Below are 26,002 nucleotides of genomic sequence, written 5' to 3' on the forward strand. Positions count from 1 at the left end.
GGCGCCAAGAGCTTTGTATGTATCGAGCATGCCCAAGACAACGTTTATTTTTAAACTGCCAGTGTGCGTCAGTTGGACGGTCAGTCGGTCGATCACTTAACTATATATATATGTATGTGTGTGTGTGTGTGTATATATATATATATATATATATATATATATATATATATATTCTAAAATTATTCCAAATAAAAAGCTTAAAATAAAAGTTCCTACTAGAGAAAAGATATTAACTCTTCACAAATTCATTTTAAATAAACCAAATCAACTAATTACTAAAAAAGTTAAACATTTAATTATTGTAGTTAATAATTAAATTAGATCTAAAATTTAATTATATATCTAAATAGATATTTATACTGCCAATTCTTCAGTAAATATTTATTTAGTACCATTATACAAAGTTAGTTCTTACCTAACTAAGAAATATTACCAGTGTAAATTATTACAGATGCTTATACTTTTAATGTTTTAATATATTGTTGCTCACATTATGGTTTATTGGATACTGAATCCTTAATACAATTCTCACTGAAACATCCTTTCACTATGCTACCTGTAATCCAGGAACCTATTCAAAGAAATAACTGGGAACTGCTGTAGTTTATCACGTTTTTTTCCTACTATAGACTCTCAAAAAAAATTCAATTGCTCCCCTTTTCCATTAAATTCCTAAGAAAAGCCCTTCTTTCCCTCCTTTGCCATTCACTTTACCTACCTAACTTTCCAAACCTTATTTCCAATCTAACTAGATTGACAGTGATACTAAAGGAATGGTTGAAGAGTGTGTATTTTGATTTCAAACACTAGAGGAGATAATGGGATATATCAAGAAGGATGTTTTTACAGAAAAAAAAAAAATAGAAGTGAAAGAAGTAATTTTCCCTAAAGAAATAAACTTTGAGGCTAAAATAACATAAATTAGTTTTCCAAACATGTAAGAGGGAAAAGAACAAAAATATAATACTGAATTACTATGTGGGGTAGAGATTATTAGAACATCTGATCTAATATAGCTAATGTCTTTCTGATGGGATACCTTACAGTGGAATGTTATTCCTTCAGTGGTAAAGTGGAGGGATAAATACACTTTGGAGTCAAACTGACTTATGTTAAAATCCTGAATTCCTTACTTATTAGTTGAATGACTTCCAATAAGTTGCTTCTTTTTTATAAGCCTAGTTTCTTTTTTATAAGCCTAGTTTCTTTTTTATAAGCCTAGTTTCTTATCTGTATTAGGGGATAAAACTATCTACCTTGCCATGTAAAGCACAAAACAAAGTGCCCATTGTTTTTAAAATACTTAATAATATGATTAAAATAATATTTCTATTGTTTTACAGTTATCTCTTAAGATGTGACACAGAAGTAATAAAAATTTTGCCAGATTATGTTGCAATTTGAAAGAATAGAGCAAAAAGGCAGGCCTTTAAGGGGTTACCTGGGTAATCAGAGGACAGGAAGGCTATAAGGCCTATAAAGGAGGAAGTGGAATGGGTATAGAAAAGGGAATTGGTATATGCTCAAAACACCTTTCCTCTAATTTGCTAAGCCATGAAAGCCACTGAATAACAAAGTGATTCTCATCACCCCTTTCCCAAACTCTATTCCTAAATTAAAACCTAGGTGATTTCATAGGAAAACAAGAAAAACAAATTTACAATTACTAATTTAATGATCTAATCGAAATGCATAGTTTCTGGTAACCTAATCATATGATCAGTTGCCCATTTCCTCATGATTTTAATCATACATAAAGATTCCAGCCTAATGAAAAATGTGATCAGTCCCAAATTATATAAAAATTGAAAAATCACAACTTACCAAATCTTCTAAATTGAACAGTTGTTCAAATCCCTCTGGTATAGAAGTTAGTTCATTATGCTGGAGATACAGGCCCTTCAGGTTTCTTAGATTTGTAATTTCTTCAGGGAGTATCTTCAGTTTGTTATGGCTATTAATAAAATAAATGCCTAATCATCAGTTGACAACTTATTAAATATTTATAAAGGTTTTTTTATGCTGACCAACTACATGAACTCATTAAAAACATGAAATATGTTTACTAATATTAAAGTTCTCAAGCTTCATATCCTAAAGTAATCAAATTGAGGGTTTCAATGGAAAACAACAAAGAAATAAAAGATTATTAACCAAATAATTTGTAAACTTTTGATTGCTGCCTTATAATCAACTCTTAATTTTACATATAGTGTGAAAGGATACATTGGATTCTTACTACTTTATACTGCACCTGAGTTTCAGAATTTTTACAAAGATGTGCACACACACACACACACACACACTACAATGCAGCACATCTTACATGGGGGTTATGTTTTAAAGTTATCGCCCAAGACAAAAATAGTTGTTTCTGTCTGAGGACCTGGCATGTCCATTTGAATGTAATATAAAACTCCACTCTTCTTTGTACCTAGTTTTAACATTTCAGCTCAGTCGTTCTATAGAGACACTTGGCTTACTGGTTTAAGAGAAGTCCCAAGTCACCGAGGATGACACGCTCCCGGATAATTAAGAGATGGCTTAGGTTGTTCCCAACTAATAGTTGATTTACCTCAACTATTCACTTGGGAATTCCACTCTCTTTTCACGCCACATACAATTATTCAACAGATAATGGAGAAATGTATAATGGGGTAACTAACAATAACCTTAAGTTATATTAAAATAGAACTAGTTGAAATAAAAATGCCAAAAGGTGTTCTAAAATAAGAACCATTGAAAATTGTCAGAAACTGGTTACTACTGTTGGTTATATAATCAAAATCTTTGTATATCTGATGGGGAGCTAGTTGAGCAGAGTAATTCTAGCTATGTACTTTCCTCCATTTCTTTTCATCATTTATTTCCTCCTTCCTAATGTTCATACTCTGAAGCTAAAACTAAAGCCACATGCCCTCGATTCTCCCTCACTCTTCCTCTCAACCCAACCTAGTCTTGCTTTTGCAGGCCACACCCATGCCTTGACTTGTAAGGGGAAGTTCTAATATAGTTCTAAACAATTAGCACCTTTTTTGTGTATAAATAATTTTGTTGATTTATGGTGACTTTAAAGTTTTCACCAGATGAGGACTGTCGTTTGAGGTACTGTTTTTCCTCAAACCAGTTAACATACCTTCAGAAAACTGACACTTGGCTATAAACTATTGTTAGACGGATCTGTAACAATATCTATTTTATAAATCTTAGTTTGCAAACTATGTTTTGAATACTTACACCTTTTTTTTTCTCCTAAATGAAAGCTTCCCTAATCCTTTTTCTCCTAATATGTGTGTGTGTGTGTGTGTATATATATATATATATATATATATATATATATATATATATGGTAGATGGTTATTCTTTCTTGAATGTCTGGATGTGCAATGAAGAGCCTTGGCTGCCTGGCCTCTCAGACATCTGTCAATGAGTACCAGAAGCATATTCACAGAATCCTAGGAGTCCCCAGAAAACATTAAAAACCACTAATATCAAAACCACCAAATTTTTCATCATTAATGAAAGAACTGTTTTCAATTTATTCCTATTGCTTAACATTTAGATATTTTTATATCAAAATAACTTAAAACTTCAGATATCAACAAAGAGGTTTTCTAAAATAACCACATAAAATTGTTTCATAAAACAAATTTTTTAATTCTCACGGGAAGATATGTTTTATTGATTTTAAGAGAACGAAGGGGGGGGGGGGGAGAGAGAAAAAACATCTATCAGTTGCCTCCCACAAGCTCCAGAAGGGATCGAACCCAAAACCTAGTTATGTGCCCTGACCAGGAATTGAACCCCCAACCTTTTTTGGTGTACAGGATGACACGCCAACAAACCGAGCCACCAAGCCAGGGCAAAACAAAAGTATTTTTAAAAAATCAACTGGCCTTGAATCTGTAAAACCAGAAAGTATATAGACAATTCTAAAACAAAAAATAAAAATAACCTGAGAATTAAAACTTACCATTCTTATTCTGCTTTAACCACTTTCTAAGGTAATACAAAAATACTTTCTAGTGTTAGAAAAAAAAATTTTTTAATATATCTTTATTGATTTCAGAGAGGAAGGGAGAGGGAGAAACATCAATGAGATCCACCAATTGGCTGCCTCCTGTAGGCCCCCTACTGGGGATTGAGCCCAAAACCCAGGCATGTGTCCTTGACCGGGATCGAACCTGGGACCATTCAGTCTGCAGGCCAACGTTCTATCCACTGAACCAAACTGGCTAGGGCTAGCAAAACATTTTTAAAAATATCAGGTAGACAGCGGTGGTGGTTGAGGGGGAGGCAGAGGGGGGATTGAGCAAAAAAGAAAAGAAAGAGAGAGAATTCATGGACATGGACAACAGTGTGGTGATTGCGGAGGGGGGTGTTGGAAGAGGGCATAGAGGGGATACACAGTGATGGAAAAAATAAAGTATAAGTATTCTTTTAAAAAATAAGTTTAAATTTTACCTGACATTAAGTTTCTGAAGATTTTCTAATTCTCTTATAGCAGAAGGAAGGGATATCAGCTGATTGTCATGTATCTAAAAGTTATTAAAAGAGTCAATATCTTAATCTTATAATTAACCATATATTAGCTTTGCCATTGTACAAAATTCTTCAACAATAATCCCATTCTTCTAATTCAATAGAATCGAGTTGAGTATTGGAAATTTGTTCTGTGTATAGAAGAGGAAAAGGAGTTTGAAATTGATCAAACTGCTGTTCAGATATCATGAAGTTACATCATCACTATTAAAAATTACAATTAAAAAAGAACTTTACCTCACTGAGTGGAATTTCAATCTCAAATGAGAGATGGGAGGGTTAGAAACTAACAATAATCCTCTGATGGCATGATTTATGTCAACATATATAAAAATAAATGAGAAGTGGGTGAGGGACTTCTCTCATGGTTTCAAAGAATCATATTGTTTTCATGGTACCAGGAACCTAAGCCAATCCATTCATTTTACAAATAAAGAAAAAAAAAAACTTCTCGAAAACCAAGATGGCAGCATAGGTAAACACCGGAGTTTGCTGCCTCGAACAACCACTTCAAAAATACAACTAAAGGACATAACGGACATCATTCAGAACCACAGGAAGGCTGGCTGAGTGGAAATTCTACAACTAGAAGGAAAGAGAAAAGCATACCGAGACTCAGAGGAGGTGCGGTGCGGAAGTAAAATACAAAGGTGTGGAGGTGCATGTGGAGCGGGCTGGCGGCTGAGGACACGACTGTCTTTTTCAATCGGGAGGGAGTCTCAGGCTATGAGCTCCAGTTCCAGGCGAGTCTCTGGGGACCCAGACTCATACGGGAGAAACGGGACTGTCTGGCATTGGTCGGAACTTGAGGGCAGCTTCCTCTCGGAGGCACACGCAGCAACTGCCAGGACCTCTGAAGGCAGGACTGAGAGCAGCCATACTGCTCGCTCCGTCCGCCGTGTTGATCCCCTGGGACCATGCCCCACCCAAGCCGTGCACAGATTCTTTTGCATATGAAAGGCCCGGCCCTTTGTAATTTGAAAATAACTTAACAAACTGCAGCTGCCCCAAGGCCCCAGGGCAACTTGCATTGCTTTACAGCTGGCTTCTGCTGGGTAGCCTAAGGCAGAGGCTAGATTAGCATCTCCTTAGATCCAAGAGTCAGTGTACCCAGTGGTCAGAGTGGGACCATCCAATTATAACTCCGCAGATCCATAAGGGACACACTCAGGGGGCAGACTCAGTGACCACCAAAGCCCCATTGAAGCAAGTCTTGCCCCATAAGGGTGTCTTCAGCACAGAAGTTCTCCCACTGCAGACACAGCTGATTCTCACAGCCAATTGGCCTGGAGGTCAAATCCTCCCAGTGTTACCTACAACAATCAAGGCTTAACTACAACAAGACTGTGCACAAAGACCACAAGGGGGTGCACCAAGAGTGTCCACCTCAGGTAATTGGGGAGGCTGAGCCACTGGGCCCTATAGGACACTTAGCACAGAAAGCCACTTTATCGACACAGCGAAGCATAAAAAATGCAGAGTCAAAGAAACAGGACACAAATGACAGAAATGGAGGAAAGCAAACGACTGGATATAGAGTTCAAAATCACACTTTTAAGGTTTTTCAAAAATTTTCTAGAAACCGCCGATAAACTTAATGAGACCCTCAAGAAATCTAGTGAGACCCTCGATGTTGTGATAAAGGACCAACTAGAAATTAAGCATACACTGACTGAAATAAATATTATACAGACTCCCAACAGCAGACCAGAGGATCGCAAGAATCAAGTCAAAGATTTGAAATGCGAAGAAGCAAAAAACACCCAACCAGAAAAGCAAAATGAAAAAAGAATCCCAAAATACGAAGATAGTGTAAGGAGCCTCTGGGACACCTTCTAGCGTACCAACATCCGAATTATAGGGGTGCCAGAAGAAGAGAGCGAGCAAGATATTGAAAACCTATTTGAAGAAATAATGACAGAAAACTTCCCCTACCTAGTCAAAGAAATAGACTTACAAGTCCAGGAAGCGCAGAGAACCCCAAACAAAAGGAATCCAAAGAGGACCACACCAAGACACATCATAATTAAAATGCCAAGAGCAAAAGACAAAGAGAGAATCCTAAAAGCAGCAAGAGAAAGAAGTCAGTTACCTACAAGGGAGTACCCATACGACTGTCAGCTGATTTCTCAACAGAAACTTTGCAAGCCAGAAGAGAGTGGCAAGAAATATTCAAAGTGATGAATACCAAGAACCTACAACCAAGATTACTTTACCTAGCAAAGCTATCTTTCAGAATTGAAGGTCAGATAAAGAGCTCCACAGATAAGAAAAAGCTAAAGGAGTTCATCACCACCAAACCAGTATTATATGAAATGCTGAAAGGTATCCTTTAAGAAGAGGAAGAAGAAGAAAAAGGTAAAGATACAAATTATGAACAAATACACATCTATCAACAAGTGAATCTAAAAATCAAGTGAATAATCTGATGAACAGAAAAAAAAACAAACTTCTCTAGAAATCTGACTAGATCCAACTTTTCATATATGAATTGGAAGATAGTTGATGTTCCTAAGTTAAGGACATTAAAAGTGTGTAGATTGTGAAATAAACTATTCACGCTTTATCACATGACATGGCAACTAGAGACTAAAACATAGTCCCTAAATAAACACACAAAAATATAAGTTCAATAACTGAAGTCAATGCTGAAAGTTATATAAAAAATTTAATCTTAAGTGCAGTTGATCCTTAAACAACATGGGTTTGAACTGTACGGTTTCACTTATACACAGATTTTTTTTACAGTAAACACTGTAAATGTATTTTTTCTTCCTTATGATTTTAACATTTTCTTTTCTCTAGCTTAATTTATATGGTATGTAATACATATAACGTGATCAGTATATGTTAATCTACTGTTTACATTATCGGTAAGGCTTCTGGTCAACAGTAGGCTATTAGCAATTAAGGTTCTGGGGAGTCAAAAGTCATACATGGATTTTCAACTGTGCAGAGACTGGAGTCCCTAATCCCTGCATTTTTCATAGTCAACTGTATTTGCTTTAATGTCCAGAATAATAATGATATTACAAATTATAGCAACAGAAAAATATGAGTAGCAGCAACCACTTGTTAAATACCGATTCTGTTTATAAAACAATGTTTACAATTAGGTAGTAGTATCAGTCCTAGTTTACAGATGTGGAAAATGAGACACCAACAGGTAACTTTCCCAAGTTTACACAGCTATCAAATGGCAGTGCCAAAATCTGCAGCGTGATGTTCTGACCCTACACTCCTAACCATTATGTTATGTCTAATGATAATTTGTTATTCTTCCTTGTGTTTTACCAAGTGAAATGGGTTTTCTGCTCATCAAAGCCTAAATTTAAATTAGAATCTCTTCACCTAAGGACCGAAATTTATAATCAGTCAACTTACATCAAGAACAGTGAGTGCAGGTAGGAGTCGGAGGTCATCTGTAAGTGACTGAAGTTTATTGTTGGATATTATTAATTTGGTCAAATCCGTCTGTTCCCACCATCGCTCGGTAGCACTGAATGAAAGATTCTGATTAGCTTCCTCAGGGATATCCACATTTATTCTCCAGACACACTGAGGCACTATTTCCAACACAACCAGACCCAAAAAGAAGGACATAAAACAAGCAGTTAGATACTAAGTGACATACTTTTATAACAGCTATTCAGTTTACCTACTGAAAAGCAATTGCTGAAACATTTAAATAAAAGAAAAAAATACTTCAAATAAGTCAAGTAACAATGAATTGTAACTAGATTAGAGTAAAAGTTGATTTTATTAAAAAACAATATGTGATATGTATTTTACCTATTATACCTCACTTTTATCTTTATCTAACTATATTTACTATACATGCAATCTGCATAGCACCTAATAGAGAGAAAGGAGGGATTCTACCATTAAGCTAACAGAGTAACAGAGAGCATGAAAATTAACACTTATAAGGTAATGTTATAAATTTCATAACACAAGTGTGTATTAAGTCTGAGAAAGCACTGGTATTAAAATTAATAGCTAATAATCTACACTAATAAAAGAGAAACAAGGTAATTGGCATACGACCGCTACCCTTCCCATTGGCTAATCAGCGAGATATGCAAATTAACTGTCAGCCAAGATGGCGGCCGGCAGCCAGGCAGCTTGAAACTAACATGAGGCTTGCTTGCCTCAGTGATGGAGGATCGTTGGAGGAAACCAACGTTCCTGCCTGCGGCTGCAGGCCTCTGAGCGGGCAGTTTAAGAAACATTGTAACAAATACTGCCAGACTTCAGCCAGCAGATTCGCAACATTGTAAGCAAAGGCCAGAAACCTACTTTCAGCCTTGGAGGCCTAAGAGCTGGAGCCAAGCCTTAAGGTAAAGCTGGCCCAGAATAAAAAAAAAGAAAAGAAAAAAAGGAGCAGTTGGGAACTTCAGTCACTCCCAGCCTGAAAACAGCCCTCAGCCCCTCACCCAGACTGGCCAGGCACCCCAGTGGGGACCCCCACCCTGATCCAGGACACCCTTCAGGGCAAACCAGCGGCCCCACCCATGCACCAGGCCTCTAGTCTATATAGTAAAAGGGTAATATGCCTCCCGGCACCGGGATCAGCGTGACAGGGGGCAGCGCCCAAACCCCCTGATCACCCTGCGGCTCTGTGTGTGACAGGGGGCGGGGCCCCAACCCCCTGAGCAGCCCTGCTCTGTGCCTGATAGGGGGGAGCTCCCCAACCCCTCCACCCCCCACGGGCCCTGCTCTGTGTGTGATGGGGTAGAGCCATAACCTCCCCATCGGCCCTGCCCCGAGTGTGAGAGTGGCGGCACCCCAACCCCCTGATCGGCCCTGCTATGAGCCCAACCAGGGGTTTGTACCTAGGGATTGGGCCTGCCCTCTGCCACCCAGGAGCAGGCCTAAGCCAGCAGGTCGTTATCTCCCGAGGGGTTCCAGACTGCGAGAGGGCACAGGCCGGGCTGAGGGACCCCCCCCTCCCCCCCGAGTGCACAAATTTTTGTGCACCAGGCCTCTAGTAATAATAATAATAAATAAGATGTACAAATAACAGGCAATTTTCTAACATACTAACTCATTTAAATCTCATAACAACTCTGTGAGGTAGATGCTAATACTATTCTAGTTCATAGAAGAGAAAAATGGGACACAAAGATAATTAGAATTTACCCAGGATTATACAGCTAGTAAACACCAGAGATGGGATTTAAACCTTGGCAAAACTATATAGTCTTGCCTCTCAGTGAATTGGAAGGCATGCCTGTTTCTGGTAGCTGCTAATTTACCTGACATATTCAACAGAAATGATAACATATGTCCATACAAAGACTGTACTTGAAAGTTCATGGCAATTTTATTCATAATAGCCAAAAACTAGAAAAAACTCAAATGTCTTTCAATAAGTGAATGGATGATTATCTATCTATATATATAAAATCTACATATATAAAAGCCGAAGTGACTGGTTGACCGTTCGACCGGTAGCTATGACAGGCAGTGACCACCAAGGGGCAGACACTCAACGCAGGAGCTGCCCCCTGGTGGTCAGTGTGCTCCCACAGCAAGAGTGCTGCTCAGCTGACCAATGGGCGCCAGACACTGGGCTCATGGCTGGCGAACACAGCTGTGGCAGTACTAGCCTCTCCCACAGACACTCCTCCTGCACGCCCCTTCCCCATCCAGACCAGGACTGGGATCGGGAACTGCAATGGGACTGACTGGGCGCAAGCCTGCGGCCACTTCTTGCTCATGGGCACACCGGTATCACCCTAGGAGAGGTGCACGGAGACCACAGTAGAGCAGCAGTGAGCCTACCGAGCAATGGTGGCAGCACAGCAGGGCCGGGATGAGCAGGAGTGGTGCCCCGGTCCCAGCTCGGGCTCCTCCCCGGCTCAGGCTCTTCCAGGGCCACCTGCCGCTTTGCACACTACTACATCCCTCAGGGGATGTAGGACTGCCGGTTTCGGCCGATCCCCGCAGGCCGAGGGACCCCACCAGTGCATGAATTCATGCACTGGGTCTCTATTTTAAAAATAAAAAGAATGAGTCTCAAAAAGCAAAATAAACAAAACAAAAAAAACAGTATACTAAGCAAAAGAAGCCTAAAACAAAAAAAGCAGAAATGTATAATTCCATTTAAATGAAATTCTGGAAGAAGCTAATATATATTTGTGTGGAGCACTGGGTTAGATTGACAGCAAAGGGGCATAAGAGAACTTTCAAGTGTTGGAAATGTTCTATAACTTGATTGTGGTAGTGGTTAAACAATTATACATCTGCCAAAACTCATCGAACTATATACTTAAAATAGGTGCACATACTGTTTGTAAATTACATCCCAATAACACTAACTTGAAATAAAAAAAGATGCCAATTTTTAAAATCCAGATAATGTAATATATGAAAGTAACCGTGTGTGTGTGTGTGTGTGTGTGTGTGTGTGTCTAATAAACAAATATCCACATATATGCATGTGTATATATGAAGGAGAAAAGAAAAGACTTGGAGTATAACAAAAATTTATTATTTAACAACTGCAATCCTATATAATAAAAGCCTCATATGCAAATTGTCCCCTTGGGTGGTCATTCGACCGGGAGACCGGGAGTTCAACCACTCGCTATGATGTGTGCTAACCACCAGAGGGCAGTGTAGAACATGGCGGGCATCGGTGATGCGCTGCGACCTCTCGTTGGCTACCTGGGGGTGGGGGTGATGGGGACGGAGGGGCGGTGAAAATGCAGGGTGTCCACCAAGCTCACTCCCACTCCCCCTGCTACCCTACCATGGACGCCAGCGCTCGCGTGCTGGGGAAGCTCAGGCGCTCAGGTACCGAGCGCTCGCGAGGAGCCCACTGCACCCACACGGCCTCTTCTAGGTGAGCCGAGCCACAGCCACAGGGACTACAGGGGCCAGTCGGGTTCCCCATGGGTTCTCGCAGGAGCCAGTCTGAGAGGCTGGCTGGGAGAGAGCGTGCTGCCTGCCTGGCTTCCGTGCAGTGCTGCCAGACCCAGAGGCCCACGCTGTACCCCAGCCCATGGCATCTGGCCATGCTCACCGCATCTGTGTGGGGACTCAGGCGCCATGACACAGAAGGAGGGGGACGCATGGGGGGTCCGGGAGCCCAGGTGCTGCCAGGGCCCAGAGGTCAGATGGTACCTGCCCTTCCACGCCAGACGCTTGTGCTTCAATCACCGCCCAGGCCTAGGGACCACACCAGTGCATGAATTTCGTGCACCAGGCCTCTAGTTCTTAATAAATAAATTTGAATAAAGCTCATGTTAAAGTGCTTATGTGACTATGAATTGTTCTAGGTGTCACTCTGCTTCCTTGGTACCTACCTAGTACCATATCTGGAAGAAACATAGATAGTATACAACAAATGCTGTTTAAATAAGTATGTGGCACTTCCTATTGCCTCTCTGACCTGGGACCTCTGAACAGAGTCTTACAGGAAGCAGAGGAGTGAGCCTGTCAGGGATAAAGGAAATTTTTCCAAGCTTTGGGAAAACGAAGTGTATATGCATGTTGTTTTAAAATACTTATATTCCCATAGATTAAAAGCTTTACCGGGTAGAGCAGAGATTTTAGCTCATATACCCTTTCATTCATTCAGCAGGATTTCTTGGTCTACTCTACACATGCATGGCACACACAAAAAAGCAATCATTAGAAGGAAAGTGTAAAGTTTTAATACCAGATAGCCTGAAACCTGACTATAAATAGAGGAAATCATTACAGGAAGAATGATCCACTGTCTCCTTCCCCACCTCCCACTACCTTCCAGATAGTCGGGAGAGCATCTGGCTATTTATTCTTCACTCATGGTATCCAAATTGGCGCTTGTTGAGCTTTTATTCGGTTTATCAGGATGGCCCCAAATTCACTCTGTAGGGCATCTATCCTGATCCGCAATTTGGGAAATATGCTCACGATTCTTTGTATTTTAGGACAGCTCAGGTGCACAAAGGAAAGTGTCTTGTCAGGGAACAGCGGCATGCAGAAAGTTCACAAAGGAGCTGATAAGTGCAGAATTTTATGTCAAATTAAAAGGAGGGAAATGAGGGCCAAAGCAACAAAGCATTTGCCCATCATGTGATAGCTAATTTAGTCACACATTAGGTCGTTTATCTCATAGACTGTGGGAATCCCGGAAGGCATCCCGTTTAAATGTTGGCCCATTCCCATCAGGGTCCCTTCACCACACATTCTGAAGAGAGCGTCGGAACCGAACCGGGCTGACCGAGCCAATGGGAGTGCGATGAGTACCTCGATGAAAGCCACGGGGTCCTGGCCAGAAGCGTTAGGCAAAGGTGGCCAAAGCCAAGCCAGAGGAAAGGGAGGTGGCCCGGAACGAGGGCTTTCTGACAGGACGCAAACCGGGTCGCACCCTGGACCTTACCTTCGCTGAGGTTCCGCCCCGACAGGTTTAACTGGCCGCTCTTCCTCGCCGCCTTTAGCAGCCCCTGGGGCACGGAGGCACCGCAGTCTCCCCTTTCAGCTCTGAAACCCGCTCGGGGATCCCGCTCCGCGAGCCCTCTCAGACGCGACATGTTCCCACCCCGAGTCCCGAAGCAGAGAACCATGCGCGTGACGCTCAAAGGCGCCGCCACCTTCGGCCCCGCCCTCCCGGGGGCGCGCGCGCTCGGGGCGCGGGGCCTTCCGCTCTTGGCGGCGCGGCCTCGATGACGTCACTGTCCGTGACTGGAGCTGGAGGACAGAGGAGCCCTTCCCGTTGCCGGCGCCAGCCTGGTCTCTTGGAATTACTTCGCTCAAGTAAGTGTGTGTAAGCGGCCGAGGAAGGACTTGAGGATGTATTGTGTGCAGTGTTCCCGCGATGCCCTCCTTCTTCTCGGTGCCCCCGCCGTGGCCGGGGTGGCGGGAAAGAATAACCTTTTCTGCTTCCTCCTTCTGGCCTGAACTGAACGTGGGCCTTGAGTAAAACTTGAGACCTGGGCGCGGTCTGCCGCCTAGCTGGACCGTAGCCTGTTTGTCGCTGTGGTGGTGGCGCCAAATCTCCGCCCGGCGTAGAAAAGAAAGCTGGTTTCTGTTCTTCCGGACTGTATTCTCTGATTCCCAGAGTTGGTGTGCCTGGCCCGCTGTTGTATGGAGTTCATAGGCCAGCATCGGAAGTAGTGTGAGATGGAAGGGTTGGCCACAGGGAGAGGAGGGGGACAGGCTTAGTAACTGTTTTCCCGGGAATCGTGTGGAGGCGCAAGCTCTAGCAGAGCGGAAACGGCTTGGAAGCCCGGAGATACGAGTTCGAATCCCAGCTGCTTCTGTAGCTTACCAGCGATGTGGCTGTAGGCAATTTACTTGATCTCTTTTTAAAGCTCACTTTTTAAAACTTAATCTAGAAAGAATAATTTGTATCTCATTTGACTTTTAAAATAATTAAGTGAAGCTAACGCTTTCAATATTGAGCGCTTAGTGAAGAAGGGGACTCCAGTCCAGAATAGAAAAGGATTTTTTTAAAAAATATTTTTATTGATTGCAGAGAGGAAGGGAGAGGGAGAGAGAGAGAGAGAAACACCAAAGATGAGAGAGAATCATTGATCGGCCGCCTCCTGCCCGCCCACACGAGGGATCGCGCCGGCAGCCGGGGCCTGTGCCCTGACCGGGAATCAGACCGTGAGCTCCCGGTTCGTAGGTCGTCGCTCAGCCACGCCTGCCGGGCAAAGGACAATTTTGTTCAGTTAGGTCGGTTTTCCTGGAAAGTTAGTTTCTGTCTGAAATGTACAACTTTATTAATTAAAGAAATAAGAACTCATCTTTAGACTTTTCTTTTGCCTGAAGTGACTTTGTTTTGAAAAGCATATACCCGGAAATGCCCTCCTGAGCCCCATCAACTCGGCGGGAGATCGGTGGGATGTTTGAAAGGTAGAATGACAAAATCTGCAGCACAAACAGTTTTGCCCGAGTCCTGGTTCTTGCTACCTCTGATAGTCGGTTTTTAACCCCCTCTCGCTTTTTTTCTTTTTAGTTCTGTAGAGCCCTGTACACTAAGAGTGAACAGCAGAAAAGTACCAGTATTTACACTACCAAGCAAGAAAAGAGTGGGTTTTGCCCAGCCGATGTGGCACAGTGGTTGAGTGTGGACCCGTGAACTCAGGAGGTTGTGGGTTCGATTCAGGTCAGAGCATGTGCCCAGGTTGGGGGCTTGACCCCCACTAGGGAGCCTGCAGGAGTCAGCCTTGATGTTGTCCCTCTCATCATGGATATTTCTCTCTCTCTCTTATCCTTCTCTTTATAAAATCAATTTTTTTAAATGGGTTTTAAAGCAAGAACGATAGCAGATCATGCAAGGTCACTAATGAGATCTCCCCTCCCTCCAGTTTGTCTTGGCGATTTGATTATAGCAACCTTATTAATATTAAGCCTTTACTTAGTGCCAGGCTCAGTGCTAATAATACCTCTCTTTGCTATCTCTTTTTTAGCACAATGACCAATTTGCAGATGAAGAAATTGATGCTAAAAGGGATTAAGAAATTTATATATAAGGTCACAAGTTTCTATAAGTTCTATGGCCAGGAATTTGAACCTAGATCTCTTTCCTAAACCTTTCTTGTTAATCATTATTATTCGGTTAGTGGCTTTTATTTCATCATTTTCAACTTGCTTTTTAGTCTGGACCCATTTTAAGGGACCCTTCAAATACGTTTTAGGAGACATACATTTATTAGAGAAAACCCTTTTTCTCTTCTGTAGGATTTAACCTACCTTTGAAGGATGAATTGTTCAAGTAGCAAATTTTACAATAGCCACCCTTCTCCCTACAATAAGTTCTTCAGCATTGCTTTAAATAACATGCAAGGTATAATTTGTTCATTTATTGTGCTTCTACTTGAAGTTAAGTATTTCATTATTGGTATTTAATTAGCTCTGACCGGGGATTGAACTGCAACCTTGGCTTATCTAGGTGACACTCTAACCAACTGAGCTACCGCCAGAGCACATTGTTGCATTTTGTTTAAGAGAAGCACAGCCTGTTTAATGGAAAAGTACTTGTGAAAAATCCAAGTGACTTACATTTTTAGTAAGCAATAGATATAAAGTGACATGTAAAAATTGTACTAGAATGTATTCACAGTACCACTAGTATTGCATCTGAAGCAAGTGCAAATGGATGAAAATTATTTCCTCATGCAATTTGGAAAATTACATGTTCTATCAATTGTATTACTTTAGGAAAAATGCATTACAAATTTTTAAAAACTCAGCCCTTTTTCAACATGAACATATTTGTTGAAAAATATTCATAAGTTAAAGTACTTGGTTTTTTTAAAAAAACAGATTATTAAAACAATATGGATATCTCCTTTATGAGTTTGTTTGCTTTTAAAAAAAACAGATTATTAAAATAATCTGGAGACTCCTGCATAGCTACCTTTTGCAACAAAATTTGTCTAGCTATAATTGACTCATTTTTTTAAAGTAATGGAAGGTTTCACTCTTCTAACTTATTTGCTAAATTAAAAAAAGAAAGTGAAGAAACCAAAAATATATTGAGTCTAAGAATTACATTGACCGAAAAAAATGTTTTGTTTCATAAGGGAAAATAAGACTATTATCAAAGTAAGAGTGGCTTATCTCCACCATTAAAATTTAATGACATTTTCAAACATGGCTGTGTTACTCTTATGAACATTACTACATTTGTTTTCCATTCAGCTCCATAACTGCCAACTTTTAAAACTAGCAAAATATGCTGTATTATTTCTTTGAAGACATATATATTTTGCATTTGTAATCATGGTTTCAAATGTGGCTTTGATTTGTATTTTGTTGCTATTGGAGTTGTTTGTGGCAATTTTTTTTTTATAGAGACAGTGCATTTTATTTTAGGTTATTCATTTGTGTATTTTTTGTTTCCAGTGCTTCTCTTTCTTGTTTTTGACTCATAAAGTAGTGATCTTACTCTAGGAGGTTTAATATTTTATTCAAATGTTGAGTGATATAATTCTCTCTACTTTCAATACAAAAGAATTTTAGCCCACCAGCTTTAGGAAAATATTTTCATTTTCCTTTTTTTTTTAATATATTTTATTGATTTTTTTACAGAGAGGAAGGGAGAGAGATAGAGAGTTAGAAACATCGATCAGCTGCCTCCTGCACATCTCCTACTGGGGATGTGCCCGCAACCCAGGTACATGCCCTTGACCTGAATGGAACCTGGGACCTTTCAGTCCGCAGGCCGACGCTCTATCCACTGAGCCAAACCGGTTTCGGCTCATTTTCCTTTTATAAAAAGGTTTTTACATGCTAGTGTTTTTCACATGAAGAAAAGTGGAAGAATTACTTCAAAATATTTTTCTTTTCATCCTAATTTCAGTTTTCTTTTTTTGGTTTGTTTTTTTATTGGGGGGGGGGGAACAGCTGAAATCAGTGTGGTTGTAAAGCACTTTTATGTCATTAAATAAAAACATTATGGTATCATTTATAGTTTTTTCTCAAATCAGCTGAAAATGCTTCCCATTATTCCAGTGAGTCTTACTCCTAAACTTAATAGCTATTTGTTTTCTTGCTCATTTTTCAAGATTAATGTGTTCTGTGACCTAAAGTCTTAATATTAATTATATAGGATTTATGAGTTTGTTTGCTTTAAAATAGTAAAGTAATACAGAGAGAAAATTAGGGCACCAAACCCTAGAACAGTGGTTCTCAACCTATGGGTCGCGACCCCTTTGGGGGTCGAACGGCCCTCTCACAGGAGTCGCCTAAGACCATCAGAAAACACATATATAATTACATATTGTTTACAGTAGCAAAATTAAAGTTATGAAGTAGCAATGAAAATAATTTTATGGTTGGGGGTCACCACAATATGAGGAACTGTATTAAAGGGTCGTGTCATTAGGAAGGTTGAGAACCACTGCCCTAGAAGGTACTTCATAGTACCATTCTATCTCTGTTTTAAACACATACAAAACCACTACCAAATAAATCTGTTTAAAAATTAGTTTAATTAAAATCCACTAAATTAGAATTTGACTTTATATCACCCCCTGCCAATAGCTTTGTCCTATTGGATTCAACTTGCAACCTCATTTGCTCAGTACTTCTGAAAGAGAGCGACATTGCCCCCCTGGAGTGGCTCAGTTGGTTGAGCGTTGTCACTGTTGGATTCCTGGTCAGGGCACATGCCTGGATTGTGCAGGAGGCAATGGATCATGTTTCTTTCTCACTTCTCTCCCTCTCCTTCCCCATCCCCCTCTCCCTCTCCTTCTCCCTTTCCCTCCCTCCTTCCCCCCTCTCTGTTCCTCTCTAAAAAAAATTAAATAAAAACATTTTTTTAAAGTGACATAAATGATTATACATGGCATATATTGTTCTATATGAGGAAAGCTCCTTAACTGTCTGTCTTATGAAGACAAGCTATGGTCCCTGAGATTATTTTTAGTGTCAACTTAAGTTGATAAGGAAGGAAAATGTGGATAATTTGACAGCTATTGACAATCACAATCAGATTTTTACTTAAAAAATGGATACTCAAATTTTGAGTTGGAATATTTATACTCACAAATACAATTGATATAAATTCCAGTTTAACTAATTTTTTTCTACATCAATTTTTCTTAATCCTTTAAAATATCACAATTAAATTTAGAAGATACCATCTTTGGCGTGTTAAAATACTAGTGAACATTTAAATACTTGGCCTACAATGCAAATCTTCGAGCCCAGCTTTACTCTTCTTATTTCTAAAGATATGTGTTTTGCACTCATCACTAAATTTACAGTTAATATAGCTTTGACTTTTTTCATTTTAGAGATGCTAAACTTTTTGCTTTTCTTTTAACTTGTCATTTCCTTAGGAAGTTACCTTTCTACTATCTCTTCCCTCCTTCAAAATAATTATTTGATCAATGTCTCCACATGCTTTAGACTTCAGTCTGAGCAAATTGTGGCTTGAAACTAACTTCATAGTTTCAAGTGATAGGGTGACAAATAGGGGAAAGAAGTATTATAGCTTTTAGCTTTAGTGCATGTCGGGAATTCAAATTGTTTCATATACTTAGTGATATTTTCCTTTTTTTTTTTTTTAATCTGTGCTTTTCGTTATTTCCTAGTCTGTTGCTCTGACCCATGTCACAGTACTTTTATTTAAGACTAGAGGCTGGTGGATGAAATTCGTGCATGGGGGTGGAGGGAGGCAGGAGGGCTCCCTCAGCCCGGACTGCACCCTCTCACATTCCAGGACCTCTCAGACATCCCTCTTGCAATCTGGGACCGCTGGCTCCTAACCGCTCGCCTGCCTGCCTGCCTGCTTCATAGCCCCTAATCACTCTGCCTGATTGCCCCTAACCACTCTGCCTTCCTTCCTGATCACCCTTAACTGCTCATCTGCCTGTCTGATTACTCCTAACTGCTTCTGCCTCGACCCCTGCTGCCACGGCTTCGTCTCTAGATCATTCGACTGTCTGGTCTAATTAGCATATTATGCTTTTATTAGTATAGATTAGTGAAACATATCTATAGTTGTGTCTTTTGAAAATAAGAATAATGTTCTTGCTCTGAAAATGTAGAAAAGTAATTGAATCCTTCCTAGAAAGAGTCTTCCATAAAACAATTGTGTTTTGTCATCCATCTATCTATGCATGCAATTAATTGGTAAAATGCTGCTTTAGGATCAAAATGAATATGAAAACTTGAAATCCGTTGGTGTCATGTTTCTGTTACAACAGTTTCTTAAAGGAGAAAGGGCATCTAAGAGTAGTATATTTCATGTTCACTACCACTTAACAGTTTACAAAGTATTTTCACAGTTGACAATAATTTACTAAGTAAGACAAAAAGTATTATTGTTATTATTCATCCATTGAAAAGATGAGATAGTTGAACACATTTTCCTGTAATGGTACATACCATTTGTTGAGTGCCTGTGTGCTGAGCACTGTGGTAGGTTCTTCATATCCATAATATTTCAAATTTTGGAAACTTTAAATAGTATCATTATTCTCATTTTTCACATAAGGGAATTGGGGCTCACACAACTAATTATGGGCAGTACTTATAGTAGCTGACAACATACATTGGAGAGTGGAATGGGAGACTTATACTTTGTTACACTCACATAGATACACACTATTTAGCATTTTGCATTTATTACCTTATAACAAATTTTTATTATGCCACAAAAAGAAACCATGTTAAAATGTGGGATCTTAAATAAGAAACTTTTGTATATATGTTCACTCTTCTGATTCATATTTTTCATGTGAATAATAAAGTAGCATTAGTCCAAGGTACTAGCCTAAAGGAATGGTATATCACTTGTAGAGTAGTTAATGTTTAGCTTTACTAAGCATTTGCATTAGTATTCTCACTTCAACCTCACAACAACCCAGTGAGGTAAGCTTTATTTCAGAGGAGGAAATTGAACCACAATGTAATGAACCAAAGGTCACAATAAACCTAATTGGTGATAGATTCCATCAGTCTATTCTCTGTATCTGTGAGTCTATTTCTGTGTTGTTGTGTGTGTGTTTTCAAGCTGTGTTTAGACCATGATTACAGTATGCTGTTGTATAGTAATCCTTTATCTAGAAGTGTTAACTATTCTTTGGGGGTTTTTTTATTTGTTTGTATTTTGTGTGTTTTTAATATATATTTTTATTGATTTCAGAAAGGAAGGGAGAGGGAGAGATAGAAACATCAATGATGAGAGATAATCATTGATCAGCTGCCTTCTGCAGGCCTCCTACTGGGGATCGAGCCCACAACCCCCAGGCATGTGCCCTTAACTGGAATAGAACCTGCAACCATTTAGTCTGCAGGCCAACACTGTATCCACTGAACCAAACCACGAGGCTATTTCTGTGGGTGTTTTGTTGTTGTTGTTCGTTTAGATTGTTCTTTATGTTCCACATATAAGTGAAATCATATGGTATTTCTCTTTCTCTTACTGACTTATTTCATTTAGCATAATATCTTCTACATCAATCCATGCTGTCACAAATGGTGATTTTGTTCTTTTTAATGTCTAGGCCTACATTCTTAATCACCTGTAGTGCCTTTATATGTTGGGAGGATTAACAGGCATTTTAAAAGCATTCCATTACTGTACACTCACTTGTTACTGAGTTGAGTATACTTTTTTTTTTTACCAGTTTTATAAGACTCTAGAAATAATTTTCTTTCATGAAGAGAAACTAAATTTTATAGCATAAGGGGAAAAGGGAGTTCAAATGGTGCAAATGTTTAATTTCTTGATTTGGAAAAAGTATTTAATGTTAAAATGCTTGAAATGTTAAAATACTTAAAGATATATATAACTGCCCTAACCGGTTTGGCTCAGTGGATAGAGCATCGACCTGCGGACTCAAGGGTCCCAGGTTTGATTCCAGTCAAGGGCATGTACCTTGGTTGCGGGCACATCCCCAATATGGAGTGTGCAGGAGGCAGCTGATCAATGTTTCTCTCTCATCGATGTTTCTAACTCTATCCCTCTCCCTTCCTCTCTGTAAAAAATCAATAAAATATATTTAATCCCCAGCCCCCATCAGGTCACATGTGGGAGGCAACCAATCGATGTCTCTCTCTCACATTGATGTTTCTCTCTTTCTCCCTGTCTTCCACTCTCTCTAAAAATCAATGGAAAAATGTCCTTGGATGAGGAATAACAACAGCAACAAAAAAGCCAAATATCTGTAGGAATAAATGCACTGATTTTCCAAGCTTGGGCATTATAGCTGAGAATACTGTATATATGGATACAGCAGTATCTTAATGCTCAAACTACTACTTTTATTCCTCTATGTTAATCATAAAAATAAAGCTTTGAAAAATGGACACAATACAGCTTTTTGCCTATAATTTCAAAGTGCTCACAGACCCTGTGCTGTCAATTTTAAAATGTAAGTCTAGAATCCCTACTGTTAATAAGTTGAACAATACGAAACAAGTATTTGGAAATGAACTTAGACTTTTATTTATGTCTTGATGAGTGTGTCCATCCATCCACTTGTCATCGTCCTCTAGTGCTAACTCATTCTTTAGTCTCTCCCCTTCATTTAGATGGAGCAGAAGAAAGGGGAGCATGAGATTTACAATTTCGATTTTAAAATAGATATTCATATTTGTAGAATTATCTAATTTATAGAACTGGGAATAGAATGGAAATACAATGATCTATAATATGTAGAATTACAGATACAAATTAAAATAGATCTGCAGATAAATTTTTTTAAAGTTACAGATTTGTAAGTAGTAATTTATGTCCTAGGTTTTTCTTAATGCTGTCTATAGCCAAATACTTTGACAGTGTATCTCAATCAAATTTCCCTGTAAATCAAACAAATGTATTCCTGTCTTCATTCACCCAGGCTTTGTTTAACAGATTATGTGAAGCACTTGTAAAGTTTCCACCACATAGATGATACTCAGTAAGTTTTTATCAAATGCTGAATTAGTTCCAATATAATATTGTTGGGCATTAGAAACACAAAGTATAATACATTGTCTTTCCTGTCCTCAAAAAGTGTATTTGCTAGAGGAAAAGATCTACTTAACAACTAATTTTATTTTATTTTAAATATATTTCATTGATTTTTTTACAGAGAGGAAGGGAGAGGGATAGAGAGTTAGAAACATCAATCAGCTGCCTCCTGCACACTCCCTACTGGGTATGTGTCTGCAAACAAGGTACATGCCCTTGACCGGAATTGAACCTGGGACCCTTGAGTCCATAGGCCGACGCTGTATCCACTGAGCCAAACCGGTTAGGGCTTAACAACTAATTTTATAAAAGACCTGTTGCTTTTGCAGATACACAAAATTGTGTCAATTTGGAGGACTCCACCATCTTTTCCATTAGTGGGTAAGAAGGTATTTAACAACAGAGGTGGCAACTTAGCCAACTGAGAACTTTTATCCAGTAGGTAGAGTGATATCTATGCCTATTCTGTTTTTAAATTGGAGAACTTCTATCTAAATATGGTGTTTTTTTCTTAGAAATGTCTTTGCTACAAGTAGTTTTCTTTTGTTGTTGTTTTATTGAGATATTAGAGGACCGATGCATGAAATTCGTGCAAGGGACTCGGCCCTCGAGGCCCCGCGGCCCTGACGACCCCCCCCCCCGCCCCCCCACTGTTCGTTCTGGAAGGTTGTTCCACTGTCCAGTCTAATTAGCATATTAGCTCTTTATTATATATGACAACTGACTTATAGCACTATGTAAGTTTAGAGTGTACAGCATAAAGGTTTGACTTACATGTATTGTGAAATGATTAAATAAGTTTAGTTAACATCTATCTCATATAAAAATAAAGAAAAAGATTTTTTTTCCTTGTGATGAGAACTCTTGGGATCTACTCTTTTAATAATTTTCATATATACTACACAGTAGTGTTAAGTATAGTCATCATGTTGTATACTATATCCCTAGTACTTATTTTATATCTGGAAGTTTGTACCTGTCAACCACCCTGTTACATCCTTTCTGGTAATTAGTAATCCTATCTCTTTTTCTATGAGTTATTTTGTTTGTTTGTTTGTTTATTCATTTTAGATCCTACTGTGATGTCATATAGTATTTGTCTTTCTTTGTCTGACATATTTCATTTAGCATAATGCCCTCAAGGTCCATCCATGTTTTTGAAAATGACAAATGACAGGATTTACTTTTTTATTGCTGAATAATATTTGAGTGTGTGTGTGTGTGTGTGTGTGTGTGTGTGTATTCATCCATGGACACTTGCCTGTTTCCATGTCTGAGCTATTGTAAATAATGCTGTTGTGAACATGGGGGTGCAGAAATCACTTCAACATAGTGTTTTCATTTCCTTTGGATATATTCCCAAAAGTGGGATTGTTGGGTTATATGGTAGTTATATTTTGATTTTTTTTAGGGAGCCTGCATATTATTTTGCATAGTGTCTATACCAATTTACAGTCCCACCAGTAGTGCACAAGGGTTCCTCTTTCTCCACGTCCAAACCCAGCATTTATCACCCGTCTTTTTGGTGCTAGCCATTCCAACAGGCATAATGTGATATCTCGTTGTAGTTTTGATTTGTATTTCCCTAAAGATTAGGGATGCTGAGCATCTTTATGGGTACCTATTGGCTATTCATATATCTTCTTTAGACAAGTGTCTATTCAGGTCCTTTGCCGTTTTTAATTGGATTACTGTATTTGTTTTTTCCTGTTATATGACTTCCCTGTATATTTTAGATATTAACTTCTTTTCTTTATTATATATGATAACTGACTTATAGCACTATGTAAGTTTAGACAACCCATTCCATAGGTTGTCTTTTCATTTTGGTGATGGTTTCCTTTGCTGTGCAGAAGCTTCTTAGTTTGATGTAGTCCTGTGTGTTTATTTTATTGTTTGTGCTTTTGGTGTCCCATCAAAAAAATCATTGCCAAGTCCAATATCCAGGGGCTTTTTTCCTATGTTCTTTTCTAGGAGTTTTATGGTTTCAGGTCTTTAATCCATTTGAGTTTCTTTTTGTGAGTAGTGTAATATAGGGGTCTAGTTTCATTCTTTTATATATGAGATCTTTTTTAAAAATATATTTTTATTGATTTCAAAGAGGGAGAGAAACATCAATGATGAGAAAGAATCATTGATCAACTGCCATCCAGCATGTCCCCTACTGGGTATCGAGCCCACAAACCAGGCATATATCCTGACCTAGAATGGAACCATGACCAACTGATTCATAGTTTGACACTCAACCACTGAGGCACACTGGCTGGGCATGATACACAAATTATTTTTATCAAACTGTTAAGAATCTGTAATTGGCAGTTTAGTACGTATGTCATTTTCAAAATGGTAAGTTACATTTTTTTATTCAGAGATACACATTTGTGATTGGCATAGATTTAGTTGTAATTTGTAATTTTGCTGAGGCTTACATTCACCAACCCATCCTGTTCTATATAAGAGCTAGCAGAAGTAACTTAGCTTGTAAGTAAACTAGGCCAGTTGGCTCTACATCAAATCTCAGTAACTTTGTGTTCTGATCTCTCACAAATTATACTCTTAACTGCATTATTTCACACAGGTATTTACTAATGAAAATATTCCATAAAGCCTCAGGTGTTAACCTCCAAAAATATTCAGGATCAGGTAAATTATTAAACAATTGTCATAGAATAAATGGCTCTTTATTAAGGCACGTGTTCAACATATTTATTAGGTATTGACTGTGTGACAGACATTGTGCTAGGTCCTAAACTGACCCAGAAAATTCACAGCTTTGCTGTGGGGCAGGGGGTGCATGTCAATATAACAAGTTAAACGTATCCCTTGTTGTTACGCAGAGAAGCTGTGGCAGTGAGAGAAGAAACCCCTACAAAAGATGGTAGATAAAATGAGGGAGGTCATTAATAACTTGTATAAAGACAGTGAAATGAAATATTTTGTCAGGTTTGGGGAACTGCTAGTCATTGAATAACACTAGATGAAAGGAAAATAATTTAGATGTGGCTGAAATAATTATGCAAGGATCTTTTTATAGTCAAAAGCTTCAAAAAATTATTAAGCAAAAATATGCATGTAAAACAATTTTTTCTGTAGTTTTCAGATCTTATACCTAAATATATTTAGGTACATTACAATGTGCTCTTAGTCAACCTGTGAAATAAAATTAGCTTATAAAAGCACTAATAAATGTAACATTAAAATACCTTTTTTGAAGGTTTACTGACAAAGCAAATTATAACAATTTAATGTTACCGAGATGCAGAAAATTTTATACTGGTGGAGAGGAAAATCTTGGTAGGTAGGGTGGAAATTTCATTAGTTAACTCCACAGATCTGTAGTTAGAAGTATCTGTATATAAAAATATTGTGGGCATTTTTTAATAAGAATAGTTACTAAAGTGTGCATATTTATTTTGCAGGGGAGTGGATATTGCCTTGAAAAATTCCACTTTTTAAAAAAATAAGGGGGGGCGGAACGAAAAGATGACGTATTTCAGTAGACCACGGAGCCTCTTGCGACCTCCTGGCTGCGAGCGAGGCTGGCCTGCGCCTGCGCGGGGCGGAGCCGACGGTGACGCGCCCGTGCGCCGCAAGGCATTGTGGGGAAGTTGGGCCCGCAATTGAGGTGGTTGGAGGCGAGGCCGTTTGTTTTCTCGTGGGCTCGAACTCGCGCGCTCTGTTCCCTCCCCCCCGGCGAGCGGTGGGGCGGAGAAACGGCGGCGGAGGCAGCAGCAGCGGCTGTAACAGTGGACACCCTCCTGTCTCCTCTCCGGCAAACGGTTCCTCTTTCCCCTCCCTCTCACTGTTTGTTGTGTGTTTGATGTGTTAAAGCAGGAGCGAGCAGCGCCATGAGCAACACTACCGTCGTCCCCAGCACTGCGGGCCCGGGCCCCAGCGGCGGGCCGGGTGGTGGCGGCGGCGGCGGCGGCGGCACCGAGGTAATCCAGGTGACTAATGTCTCCCCGAGCGCTAGCTCTGAGCAGATGCGGACCCTCTTCGGTTTCCTAGGCAAGATCGACGAACTGCGCCTCTTCCCGCCGGAGTGAGTAT

At 39.5% G+C, this 26,002-nt stretch overlaps 2 protein-coding genes across 28 annotated transcripts in view; one reads left to right on the forward strand and one right to left on the reverse strand.

The window, feature by feature from the left end:
* The window catches only part of LRRC40 (leucine rich repeat containing 40), a 53,583-nt gene extending 40,460 nt beyond the window's left edge, over nucleotides 1-13,123 (reverse strand). For 3 of the 4 annotated variants that reach the window (XM_036348980.1, XM_036348977.1, XM_036348979.1), the window contains exons 1-4: nucleotides 12,917-13,121; nucleotides 7,927-8,108; nucleotides 4,465-4,538; nucleotides 1,825-1,954 (exon numbers count right to left, since the gene is read on the reverse strand). In XM_036348980.1, the coding sequence (XP_036204873.1) occupies nucleotides 1,825-1,954; nucleotides 4,465-4,538; nucleotides 7,927-8,108; nucleotides 12,917-13,100 (570 nt within the window). In that variant the 5' untranslated portion in view covers nucleotides 13,101-13,121. Of the gene's footprint in view, nucleotides 1-1,824; nucleotides 1,955-4,464; nucleotides 4,539-7,926; nucleotides 8,109-12,916 lie in introns of all 4 variants that reach the window. The other variant, XM_036348978.1, reaches the window with a different exon arrangement.
* Nucleotides 13,124-13,173: 50 nt separating this feature from the next.
* Nucleotides 13,174-26,002, forward strand: part of SRSF11 (serine and arginine rich splicing factor 11) — a 50,585-nt gene continuing 37,756 nt past the window's right edge. For 11 of the 24 annotated variants that reach the window (XM_036348992.1, XM_036348995.1, XM_036348994.1 and 8 more), the window contains exon 1: nucleotides 13,212-13,290. Coding sequence is in view for 12 of the 24 variants with exons in the window: in XM_036349005.1 (XP_036204898.1) it covers nucleotides 13,200-13,290; nucleotides 25,784-25,994 (302 nt within the window). In the remaining 12 variants the exon portion in view is untranslated. Of the gene's footprint in view, nucleotides 13,291-25,783; nucleotides 25,995-26,002 lie in introns of all 24 variants that reach the window. The other 13 variants (XM_036348986.1, XM_036348988.1, XM_036348985.1 and 10 more) reach the window with 6 other exon arrangements.

This window comes from Myotis myotis, unplaced genomic scaffold (assembly GCF_014108235.1).
Source record: "Myotis myotis isolate mMyoMyo1 unplaced genomic scaffold, mMyoMyo1.p scaffold_m19_p_2, whole genome shotgun sequence".
In the NCBI taxonomy this organism is placed as follows: Eukaryota; Metazoa; Chordata; class Mammalia; order Chiroptera; family Vespertilionidae; genus Myotis; species Myotis myotis.